General features: G+C 46.6%; 1 protein-coding gene across 6 annotated transcripts in view; it reads left to right on the top strand.

Annotated features, from left to right (window-relative positions):
• Positions 1 to 12,577, top strand: part of ACBD5 (acyl-CoA binding domain containing 5) — an 803,722-nt gene extending 791,145 nt beyond the window's left edge. For all 6 annotated transcript variants that reach the window (XM_069648118.1, XM_069648119.1, XM_069648117.1 and 3 more), the window contains one exon: positions 9,819 to 12,577. In XM_069648118.1, the coding sequence (XP_069504219.1) occupies positions 9,819 to 9,840 (22 nt within the window). In that variant the 3' untranslated portion in view covers positions 9,841 to 12,577. The remainder of the gene's footprint in view (positions 1 to 9,818) is intronic.
• The last annotated feature ends 499 nt before the right edge of the window (positions 12,578 to 13,076 follow it).

Raw genomic sequence — 13,076 nt, 5'->3', positions numbered from 1 at the left:
TGTCAGCCAAGCACTGGATGTTGTTCCTTGTCTGTAACTTCTTCAGTTTCTGCACCAGGAGGCGGTTTGCTTTATTACTATTAAGGTAATAATACTGCTTAGTGTAGGTTAGGGCTCTGGCTGCCCAGTCCGCCAGGTGCATCTACAGCTCCGCTTACGCTCTCTTGAGTTCGCGACTTGCTGTTTTGGTGTGGCACGTTTTGAGATTGCCTTCTGCTTCTACCACTCTCCCCTCTAGCCTGGATTTCTGCAATTGGTTTTGCCATTTTACCCTGGCCGATGCGTCCATCGCCACCCCCCGAATGACCCGCTTCATTGCGTCCCAGATGTCTGCCATTGCTGAATCTTGGGTCATGTTCTCCTTAAAGTAGTTTTCAAGCGATTTGCATAGTTCTGAGCTGGTGACAATGTTCAACAGAATCTGGTCTCGTATTTTCCACTCTTTGGAGGAACTTCGGGAAACCCTGCATTCGTACGCTCATGGTGACTGGGGCATGGTCTGAGATGGCGATGTGCCCAATTTGGATGTCCTCCACGCAGGGGGCAAGTGTGCTCGTGGCCAGCAGCAGGTCGATCGTCGAGTATCATTTGTGGACATGCAAGAATAATGTAAAGTCCTTCTCTCCGCGGTTGAGCAGTCTCCATATGTCAATGGTTTCCGTTTCCCTGAGGAACTTTCACATGGCTAGGGCTTTGAAGTCTTCCCTCGACTGGGGGAGAGTTTTATAAGAGCTTGGGTCCGGGGGGAGGTTGAAGTCTCTCCCAATAAGTAGGTGACCTTTGGCGAATGCAGCAATGACTGGAAGAAGATTGCGGAGGAAGTGGCCTTGTTCCTTGTTTGGGCTGTAGATTGCCATTAGGGTGATGGGAAGTTCGACCAGGAGGTCTTTTAGTAGCAGATATCTGCCCTCTGGATCTCTTTTGATAGTAATTTGTGTTAGTGGTAAGTCATGGCCTAGCAGGATGGCAACCCCTCTTTTTTTCTGGCCTGCTGAGGCGAAGTAGTACTTCATGTAACGTTGGAAACGGATCCGCTTTTTATCGGCTGCTACGAGGTGTGTTTCTTGAAGGCAGACGATGTCTGCCGCTAGTTGGGTGAGTCTGTGCTCCACTGATTTCCGCTTCCTTGGGGCGTTTAGGCCTTGCACATTCCAGGTTGTTATGGTGAGTACTTTATCCTGGGAACCCATCTAGCGAGCCAGTGTTTGTTTGATCTGATGTCTCCCCTGGAACAGTTTGGCCTCTCCTTGCATGCTCTCCTTTCGTTATACCTCCCCACCCCCCAGGTTTTCCGGACCAGCCTTCGACCAAAGGGGCTGCCAGCCAGGCCAAAGCGCTAGCATAATTGGAGGAAACTGTGCCTCTTGTTCAGCCAGTGAAACGAGAAAGTTTTGCGGCAACTGTTTCTTGAAACGTAAAGCTGTAAGGGTTCTTGCGGGAGCTCGGGCCCCCTCCCAGCCCCCCAGGTCCTGCGTTCTGATGTGCTTTTGATATGGTTGGAGGGTTCGGGGCCGGTGGGTCTCCGACCTCGGCCGGGAGCAAATCACACGCGGCGCGCCTCTACCCAGGTAGGTGTTTAGGAGTGGCAGGAGTTAGAAGCCTCTTTGGGCCTTAGAGCGAGCAAGGGGAGGACTCCCTTCCTAGTGCTTGTTGGTCTTCTTGTTCTTGGCCGGTGTGCAGCGTAGTCTGCGATGGCCCTCTATGCGGGTCCAGGACTTTAGGGATTCCCATCGTGCCCCTTCCCCATCGTGTGTGGATTTATCGGGATCGTCTCTCTCGCCTTCCGGATTCATGAAGCCTTCCGCCTCTCTAGGGGGCGGGGATGAGCCGAGGTTTACCTTCCCACATAAACGGGAGAGCAGTGGGGAAGCTCCACCGATAAATGACCTTCCTTTCGCAGAGCCATTCAGTCACTGGTTTCAGGGCCTTCCTCTTCGCTAGAGTGGCTGCTGCCAGGTCTTGATACAGGGATATTGCGGCATCTTGGAAGTGTATACGGGCCGAGCTCCTGGCTTCTTGCATAATCTCTTTGATTCAGTAGAAATGTACCCTTGTGAGGACATCCAGGGGAGAGGCTGTATTTCGCTTTGCTCTTGCCCTGTGCACTCTCTCAAGTTCTAACGGGGCTTTGTCTGGGAGTGTTAAGATGAAGCGGAACAAGTCAATGACGTAGGCCCCAAGTTCTTTGTTAGGAACAGCTGTAGGAATTCCCATCAGGCGGATGTTGTTGCACCTGAATCTATTTTTTGTGTCTTCCTGCTTGTTCTCGGGGGTGTCGCACCTGGCCTCCAGTGCAGTAAGCCTGTCCACCCCATCCCTGATTTCAAAGTTTTGTTCGTAAAGAATTTTCCATTTCCTTGGTTCTAGTTTCGATTTCCCCCACTTTCTTGTCCGGCGATGAGATTTTGCTTTTTAGTTCCTCAGTTCCCTTTTGGTACTCCTTGGTGATAGCAGAGAGGAGGTCCTGGAGGTCACTTTTTGTAATTGGCTGGGCCACCTGTTCGGGCTGGCTTCTGATTGTCCCCTACACTAGCGTTTTCATTATGCTCTCCTTTCTTCGGTTTCTCAGCCATGGATGTCGAGAGCAGGTTGGCAATGTCTGCCTGCTTGGTCAGCTTGAGATTTCTGGACATTGTTATATGCGCTTCGAGGCCACAGGGGGAAGGCCCCGATCTGCCTGAGTTCTGCTCTTAACTCAAGTGTTGTAGGGCTCGACACCCTCCCTGGTCGCAGGCCCCTCGGCACCGTCAGGAATATTTTGTTGAGGGCACTGGGTTTCCGTGTCCCCTTGGGGGCAGTTGACCGCTCTAGGGCAGTGGCGCGGTCGGCCAGTTGTTGGTGGTTCCGGCTCTTGGACCCCTTCCCGAGGTGGTCCAATCTGGTGTTGTGGCTGTCACTGCTTCTGTCCTCTAAGAGGTAGTTGGGGAGGAACTGTGCTTAGGAGAACCCCTGTGGTTAGCCTATGCTGAGTGTAGTCACCAGGTTTCCTCCTCGGGGGGGGGGGGGGGGGGCCAATAGTAATGCGCCACTGGTTAAGTTGAGGAGAGCCCCCGTGTCCCTGGGCTAATAATGTTGCTTTGCTTGCTAAGCCTCCGGCTAGCTGGACTGAGGTGGCGGGTGCTCTCTTTACGGGAGCCTTAGGTCCTCTGGCCCTTCCGGTTTGTCCCTTATGGCGGGGGTGGGTGTGTGCCCCCGAATGCTGCCAGTCCAGGTGTGCCCTTTTGTAAACTATTCGGGGTGCAGGGCTCAAGTGGGCTGAATTGGTTTGGCCTCTCGTGCCTGGTGGCATGTGCGCTGTGGTGCGGCAGGTGCCGCCCTACCATCTGTAGAAGCTCTGGGTCCCAGTGAGTGTTAGGGCTTGGGCGCCCTCCCCCTCCTCCAGAACTTCAGCCGGGGGTCCGGTCGCCTGCACCTCTTCTTGGTCCCCGTTGAGGCGAGGCTGCGGCTGCTGAGTTTGTAGTTGCGCACACAGCGTAGTGTGGGCGAGAAGGGCTTTACAGGGGTGGCCTCTCCCGCCCCGCTCTCTGCGAAAGGTCTGTTGGTGCCAAGGGACGGATCTGGGATCCGCAGGTGTAGTTGTCGGGCCTCCCTCAGATCCCCGCGGGCAGCGGGTGGGCGGGCAACGAAGGGAGCCGAGTTCCTGAGCTGTCGGAGGGGCCCACAGCGCTTCTGGTCCGCTTGAGGCTGACGCGGGGCTGCGGCTGCCGAGCTTGAAGATATGAGGAGCAGAGGGAGGACGAGGAGGGCTTTGCAGGAGTAGACCCTCCCACCCCACTCTCTGCGCTGGGTCTGCTGGTGCCAGGTGAGGGATCCGGGACCTGCCGATGCAGTGTTCTGGCCTCCCCGAGTCGTCGGAGGGACCCACTGCACCTCTGCTTCACTTGTAGCTGAGGCGAGGCCCGGCTGCCAGGCACAGGGTTGCAATGAGCGTGGTGAGGACGAGGAGGGCTTTGCAGGAGTAGCCCCTCCCGCCCCACTCCCCGCGCTGGGTCTGCTGCTGCCAGGGGACGGATCCAGGGACCGCGGAGGTGGTTGTCGGGCCTCAGAGTCCCCCCCGGTAGCCAGCGAGAAATCTGGGGAGCTGAGCTCCTGGGCCATCGGCGGGGCCCACGGCGCTTCAGCTCCGCTTGAAGCGAAGTGCCCTGTGTGTTCAGATCAGCCGGCCCATCGGTCCTGCGCTTTGTAGGAGTCTGCTGCTGGGGTGCAGTCTCTTTGGGGGGGTGGGGAGACGGTTCGGTCTCCATGACCACTGCCGGAGTCCTCGAGGGCCTGGGGGCCAAGGTCCGATGCTGTAGACTGTGGCAGAGGTGCGAGGACTCCACAGCTGAGGAGCTCCCTGCAGTTAAGGGTTGGCGTTTTCCACCTTTTGCCCTCAGCAACTCATTAGGCGATCATCCCCGCCGGCCGTCACCGCGCCGGCCGCAAACTTGTGGGCTCATCGTGTGCTTCAGCCTGCTCTGACCGGGACCTACCTCACAACCAGGGTTCCGGTGCTCTAGGGCAGACAAGAGCTGATAGTATGGTGCGGTAGCCTTATAGCTTCTTGAGTCGCCGTCGCAGTAGACTCTTACTGCACTTTCACTGGGGCATTTTGGCTAGACGCGTGGCCTCAGCCGGGAGCTCTCGCAGAGCCAGACCAACTGTCATGGCACCAAGCCATGCTCCAGGTGGCAGCAATTTTGAGCAACTGTTAAGTTATATTATGTTAAGCCAACTTCTAAAGCACACGATCACCCTGAGGTATCTTGGCGCTGAAGGGGAAGGATCTGCAGCCAGGACCAGAGCAGGGCCTCAGCCTAAAATATGTTTTAACAGCCTTTCTAAAGGCCAAATAGTTCGATATTTTCTTAATGGCCGGTGGGAGTTAGTTCCACCACACCGCAGCTGCTATGGAAAAAGCTTGTCCTCCAACCCTTGCCCGTTGGTAGGTAGGAATCACCAACCAGTCAGCCGAGGCGGAACGCAGCCTACGGCTGGGATGGTAACGGGAGAACATGGCCTGAAGATATTCGGCACCTTGATCATGGCGTGCACGGTGAACAATGCACAGTTCGTTCAAGTCGACACGTTGGGTCACCGGGAGCGAATGCAAGGCTCGAAGCACCGGAGATATGTGAGCTCCATAGGGCGTTCCTGTTGCCACGTGCGCAGCTAGATTTTGCAGTCGTTGCAACCGTTGGATCAAATCCTTCGGCTGTGCCAAATAAAGAGAGTTGCAGTAATCCAGCCGGGATATCACCATGGCTGCCACCACTGGAGGACGCAGGGGAGCGGGGATCATGGGAAGCACTTTCTTTAGTACTTTAAGCTGAAAATGGCCAGATTGGCACACAGCGGTAACTTGCTTGTCCATGGATCACGGCGCAGACAGGACTACACCCAGATTTTTCACCTTACCCACCGGCACGGGGAGAGGACCCAAGCATGAGGGCCAGAAGGATGACACCCAGAGTGTAGGATCAGGGGGACAAACCACCACCATCACCTCAGTTTTGTCTCCGTTCAATTTAAGCCAGTTGCAGTTCATCCACTCCCCCACGGCCGTCAGACATTCCCGCAGACACGACACCTCAGACTGAACATGATCTCATCGTATCAGAATCTGAGTGTCGTCGGCATACGAGTAACATCTGAGGCTGAATGAGCGGCACCTACTCCACCTGCATCCGCCAGCCTGGCCACGTCATCCTGGACAGCGACCAGTACGCTCTCAGTGACTCTACCAGGTCTAAAACCAGACTGAGCTGGATCCAGAAGATGCAAAGATTCGAGAAACTTAGAGAGCAAGAGTGACACCAGTGACTCCAGAAGCTTCGAAAGAAAAGGAAGAAACGAGATAGGGTGGAAATTGGACAGAACAACAGGGTCCAAAGCTGGCTTCTTTAAAAGGGGGATCACTCTGGCTGCCTTGAATTCCTGCGGGACCAACCCTGACTGACATGAGTCATTAATAGCCACTGTGATCTCTGTGAGGAGGTCCGGGGAGATCTTCTTCGTGACAGTCAGAGGGATGGCATCAGAGGGGGAGCAGGATTTGATTTTTTTGAATGGCAGGCAATACTGTTTCTTCAGAGAACCTGGTAAAGATTGACCAGCTCGTTAGGCTGGTAGGAGCCACAGAGTGAGTGAAGTTTATCTCACTGTGAGGAGCCGTAGTTACAGCCGTAGAGATGTTCTGCAGAATAATTTTGATCTTCATAATAAAATATTGCAATAAGGCATTGCACAGCTCCTGTGTGGGTATGACATTAGGAGTCCGTTTCGCTGCAGAAGAGAGAGACTTAACTGATGAGAAGAGGGCCCTGTGCTAGAACAGTAGAGGAGCTGGACGCAAATCCAGAGGGAGTTAAACTGGCTATACGGAGAACCGACTGGGCTATGACAATAGACAGTATGGGAAGTTATAAACTCGATAATTGATTCTCCTTTTTGGATAAACCCATAGGTACTCTCCCATCATATTGGAAACAATTTCCAAATTACAAATTGCGAGCTGAATTCATGAGATTTCATTTAAACCTAATACCAACACGAGAAATGTTGACGGCACGAGACAAAGAGCACAAACTTGAGGAAGAATGTTCCCTATGTGAAGAAAGGGAATGTCTGATGCTACGTCACATTTTGATTACATGCCCAGGGGTTCAAGATGTGAGGGTGTTACATTTGGATCGTTATGTTGCTAAGACAGGTTGGCTGAATACAAAGGATTTTTGGGAAATAATCCTCGTCATGAAACATTCTTAACCATTGAAGTATTGCAATTACTGAATTATTTAGGTTTCATTACTCTGTAGTATTGTAATATAGATATGTGACTCGAGGATTGGTTAAGAGTGTGGAGGATTTATATTTTAATGTGTATCATTGTTTTATGCTTTCTCTTTTTAGTATATATGTCAAAAGTCATATTTTCTTTGTTGACTGTAACAAATTAATAATAAAAATGTAAATAAAGATGGGACTATCACTACAGAAACTGAAAGTCGGCTTGCTTCATTATGTAAGTTCTTGGTTTGTGACAAAGACATCCACAGGCTCAAGGTCGGTCTCTCATTGATCCAGTTGTGGATATCCAGTGATTGCATGAAGCTCAACCCCTTGAAGACTACATTCTTACGGGAATTCCACCGTTTTGCCTTTGATTGGCACTAATGTGAAGGATTTACTTCCAGCATTTTGCTGGAGAAAAACACTCACCTTACCACCAAAACTGAGTATGGTGGTACGGTAATGCACAGGTAACGGAGTTACCACTGCATTACTAGCATTTTTCCTGCACCATACTACTCGTAATGAGGCCCACTAACTTAAAGCAAATTCACAGCTAAAGGAGGGAGCAGTGAAAGACATTTTCTAGTGCCTGGTTACTTGAACTGAGCAACGGGGATATGACCCTGCCCCATTCTTGAGAAAGAGACATGTTAGTGCCTCAGAAACCAACCACCCTCCAAGCACTATGCAAGATGCCCTAACTTTGTTAGCTTCTTTTTTGGTGGTATGGACTGGAATCAGGATAGATTAGGTTTCTGGGCGACAGACCGAGGTTATGTTGGAGGACATACTGACGCGTACCCTTTAGACGTCTTTAGTTTTTCCAGGATAGTTCCAAGTCCAATAGGGCAAGATTGGTTGTTTGAATGAAGTGACATGTTAACCAAAATGCCACCTTGGTCAGTCTCCTAATTCTGACTTTCCTCAGTCCAAAATCTATGCGATTACGGTCACTGTAAATAACTTGACTGTAGCTGTGAACACAATCTAGGCTTGTAAGGCCACTGTAAATCAGGCCACTGTAAATCACGTTGATGAAGCTGCAGCCACAATCTATTCCAAAATTCTCAATATAGCATATTGGATGATGATTCACAAACATTATAACACAGTTGAGTGTTGAAACTGCGAGGGAGAGCACCATGTAACCACACAGATAAATCGAGAGTTAAACGTAGGAAGACATTTCAGGTTGTCCCTAGACATTTCCAGAATGCTGTCCCCTGACTTCTGGGAACTTGGAGTAGGCAAAGCACCGAAAAAAGATAAATGAATAACATATTATGACATGTAGAGAGGTGGAACCTTTTTCTCCACCAAAAGCTCTATGCAAGTGGGCAGATTCACACTTGTATACATCACATCAATCAGAAGCCTTGTATACTACCTGAGGAAGGCTGAGCCATAAATTATTTGCTTGCGTGGCTCAAAATTAAGTTGGAGGGGGAAAATGCCATATTGGAACTTTTATGTGGCTATTTACTCATTGATAACAGTGGACTAATGCTACGCCAAATCTATATAAATGAGAGCATTTGTTAAGACTTCTTTTCTATCAAGATATGAAAATCCTGACTCATGGATTTTTTTACTTTTCACTATGTGTCTTATGTTTGTTTAGTTGTGGTGATTGTTAACACAGGGATTGCTGTTCGGTTCACACACAGAATGAGTGCTATGCTATATGCTAAATGTCTTTCCGTTTTTGCAGTTGTTTTTGAAGTCTTTTTATGCGGTCGTTATATTTGTACATATTTAAAAAACGTTGCCATTCCTCTATGTTGATTAAATATTGTATTCTATTAATGAGGATGTTGAATTATTTACTGTGTACTTTGTTTAAACCTTTTTTTAAACATGGGAGCAGTGTTTTACTCTGATGTTGTTTTTTGATTGAGCACAGACACTATGGGCTAGCATTGGCACCATCAATAACTCCCATGATGCAGCCCCTGCCACCAGCACATGAATGCATTGTGCACATCCACACGTCACCCCCCCCCCCCCCCACACACACACACACCTATCATACAAACATCACTGCCACAATAAATCAGAAGTAAAAAGAAAGGACTTGCAGACTTCTGCCAGTGCAGGAAGTAGGGTACCAGAAGACAGGTCGCCTCTGTCTATGCCATCAAGTAATGGCTTCTCCCTAACACGTAGGTCTACACACCGTCCACTCTCCCCCTCCAGTCAGACTGGCTGATCTGCTCTCCTTTGCTTCCTCCCCTGGTTACTTGTAGATCTCTTGGTGCCAAATGGCCCAGCCTCCCCAATCCCCCATTGTTTGCTCCCCGCTCCCTTGTATTGATCCTTTGCGATCTGCTTCCTTCACTCTGCACTTCCCAATGACTTGTAAAGGGATCAGTTGCTTCTCAAAGATGGGTCCACAGTCAATAAAAACCCTAATAATAATAATAATAATAAATCATGAGACGCTGCAAACATGTATTTGAGGTCACTTAGCATGATCTCAGGTGCTCTTGTTTGCATCCAGTCTGCATATTGCAAATACATTTCGCTGGCTAAGTTTGTAAATAAATCACCATTTATGAATAACATAGTCTCTCACTCTGAATGTAAACAATTCAATAAGTGATTAAATCTCTCTCATTATGTAAATACATTTCCAAAGAGAAAGGCACGGGGTCCTGAGAGGTTACTATTAAATGGGAATTGGCTGCTTCTGTCAATGTAGTACATGTACTGTGTGTTGAATGACCTTTCCCGTTAACGGGCTGAAAACATTTCGAGAAAGCCTCCTGCATTCATAGCTTTTTGTCTCTTACCATTTCTCCTAAATGGACTCTTCAAGAATGATAATAGTGCCAATTTCTCCCTTTTCTCCTTTCTCCCCAAAAAATGTTTGCTCAAGCCTAGGCACTTTTACCTAAATGTAAGCTTTTGATGCAATTACAGCATATATTCCCAGTGACCGTTTGATCATTTTTTTATTGATTTTTTAATTAACTGAAATCTTAAATTGCAGAGAATGCAAACTGATCCTACCTTTTCACAAATGCATGTTTTTTTCTGTTTAGAAAGGTGAATGGCCGAGATTAAAGCACTTGCTGGCAGGTCTACCATGTACTTGAAGAGCCGGAATAGACAGCACCTGGAATAATCATGTGGTTCTTCATTGCTCTGGAGTGGTCGCATATGCTATGTTTTGCAGTAATTATCTTCCACTATGCGATTTATTAGCGTCTTCAGGCCTAATACTACTGGTACTTGAATGATCAATATCGACTAGGTTGCAAGTATGATAAACCTATATTGGAACCCTGCCACTTTCCATCGATGAACTATTTAATAATTAAATTATTTAAATATATTTTTAGAATGCATTGCTCCTAATAGGCATTTCTTGGTGGTCTGGCATAACCTTATTGGAAGCTGCAACAGTGGTGATGTTGCCAGCCAATTTGTATTGTAGATTGGATTGCACGTGAGTGGAACTCGTCAAATGCATAGCACACCTTTTTCAGATACATGGCAAGAGCAATAACTGCCAACCCCTGTCTGCATATTTCAAAGTCCAGATATAAATGTGCTCATGTTGCATCCAATTGTTGTTTAATTTTAAATGTGCGTAGAGCACTGATGTAGGAGGAACGTGTTTAGTTGTACAACCTTTGGATGCATTTTACTTTCCTTTTGCTAACCTTTCCGAGCCTCAGAACTGCCTTGACCAATGTTTTACTACTTGTTCCTCCAACTCGCTTGACCAGGTTTGGGATGGGCGAGAAAACCTAGCCTGTCTGAATTTGGCAATTGCTACGACAGCCACCTCAATGGACATAATCCAGATGCAAATGTATTGTTTTGGCTGAAAAGTTAAAGAGGGAAAAGTTGTACTGAACAGAAGGGAGGAGTGGGAGATGTATGAGACGTTAAGTCAAAAGGTACAAAATAAAGCCAAAAGAGGGTGAGGCACACCATGAAATAATTTCAAGCCACAATAGAATACTGTAAAGGTTTGGGCAAATAAGACCCAATGCTGATTTAGTTGTTTTTTTTTCCCGTAGGTTTTTAAAATTAATTTTAACTTTGTAAAAGATCACTCTTGCACTGCTGCTTGTTTTTTTCGATGTTCATTTTGTTTACATATGGTATTGTATTGTTGCATGGTTTATGGTTAACCATACTGAGAATCTCAAGCCCATCTCAAACACGTTGTGGTTCATGAAGTAGGTTTTTAATAGTTCACAATGATCAAATGAACACTTATCAAACTATTGGCCTACTATGGGCCCTGCAATCTGTTACTTTGCCAGTGTTTAAACTATACATATACCAGTTTAAATCAAAAACTTGCACTAACGAAGATGTTATTGAAAATAAACTGCACATACAAACAGCATTCCTATTAGTTACCATGGGCAGACACGGACTCCATAGCTTATAAACGGAGCTGTTAACTTCAACAGAGCCAAAGTGTTGTTGCAATTTCAGACGAAAGTCCTAGAAATCCTCCTATGAATTTTGTATTTTCCAATTCATTGTTGCAGCCTATTTGTCTTGCAAATCATTTAACACAAACTAATGACATGTAACGCAAGACTAGAACGGGGCGTTTAACACAAGAAACAGGAATGCCAAGATTCCCCATGACATCCTCCCAAGGCGTTTTATGAAATTAATAGTTATTCAGTTTGCATAAGGGCAAATTAAAACTACTTTGGTATAACTTACATTTTCTATAAGTTCACCCTTTTAGAAGTTCCTTAAAATCTCAATACTACAATTTTCTTTTTACAAATAAAATTTGTTTGCGATTTTGGCTGACAAATATTCTTGCTACTTTGCCCAGCTCATTTGAATACATTAGTAACAAGGTAGTCAATGTTTTTGATGTTTTGTAATCATTTTTTATCAGGGTACAGTACCTTAAAAAGAACTGTGCTGCACTTACCTATAATTTCTGAATGTATTTAAGTCTGGAAAGGAAGGCACTGGGCTTTTGTTTCATCAACCTTTGCGCTATATTCCAATTTGGCTAAATTGCACTGAAACTACATCTTGATTCTTATTTTTATTAGCCAGTTGTGTCTGTTTTGACAAAATATTATTACATATCTGAATTAGTCTCCATTTGTTGAATCTCTGCACTAAAAATGAAGTTATTTCCCATCAATTCTGCTTAACTTTTGTTTTTAATTTTGTTTTCTTGCTGTTGCTTTAAAAGCCAATTTTTATGGCTGTTTCTAAGTGCACACATAGGTGCTCTTTCCTGTACAAGACTTAATTAAATCAGCAGTTGGGCGAGCACTAGGGACCACAGAAATTTGAGCTAACTTGTCTTATGAATGTTTCGTAACCCATTGACTGAGATATGGAAATATACCACTTCATGATCAAATCTATGCATTGTATATTTACTTGTTCTGTTTTTTCGTGGGAACATATAGGTGGTAATATTATGAATGCACAATTGCTTTTTACAAGCCATCCTCTAGAATAAGATACAGTTTGCAGCAGAGGCGTTGCTAGGGGGGGCTAAGGGGGCTATAGCCCCTGGTCTTTTGGTTGTAGCCTCGGATAGAATCTCAGGAACTACAACCAAAAGGCTAGCTAGCCCCCAGTCCCGACAGTCCCAAAAGTAACATAGCCCCGGGTCTTTTCCAGACCTAGCAACACCCCTGGTTTGCAGGCTGAAAATGATGTGCAGCTTCTGAGGAACGGCAAATGGAAAACAACTAAGGGTATTGAGAGAAAAACTATGTTACATGTGGTAAATGTAATGTCTTCCCTGTTTAAAATATTAAATGCATTTCTGATTCTCCTTTTTAAGGAAAAATGTTTTCTTGCCTTTGGTTTTTTGAGAAATTGTTTGCCAATATAGGTGGGAATGCAGAAACATTGGGAATGCATTTGTCAGCTCTGTTGCCACAACTATTCTAACATATTGTATAAACACAAGTTACCAAAACCGAAATTAACAGCCTCATTAAGAGTTTGGTGGTATCTCAGCGGTAAGTCCACTGAAAAACCACCAAATGGTATAGGTGTTACCACCACTAGGTCTGGTGGTATTCCCACCAGTGGTATTCCCACCGGTTTACAAGTGGTGGTAAGCGGTGTTAGTCCCCATTAATTGGAAATCCCCATGGAGTCCATAGAACTCAATGGGGATTTTGACAGTATTACTACCAGTGGTACTACTGCTGATTTGGCCAGTAAGGCAAAGAATTAACCTCCAGCATTCTGCTGGAGGTATATTTTTTGCCTTACCTCCAAACCTGTACTTCGATGTTATGGTAATGCAGCAGTTACTACTGCATTAACACTTTTTTTTT

Source organism: Ambystoma mexicanum, chromosome 2q (genome assembly GCF_040938575.1).
Source record: "Ambystoma mexicanum isolate Mex_15411 chromosome 2q, UKY_AmexF1_1, whole genome shotgun sequence".
Taxonomy (NCBI): Eukaryota; Metazoa; Chordata; class Amphibia; order Caudata; family Ambystomatidae; genus Ambystoma; species Ambystoma mexicanum.
This window is presented reverse-complemented; position numbering and strand designations above follow the sequence as displayed.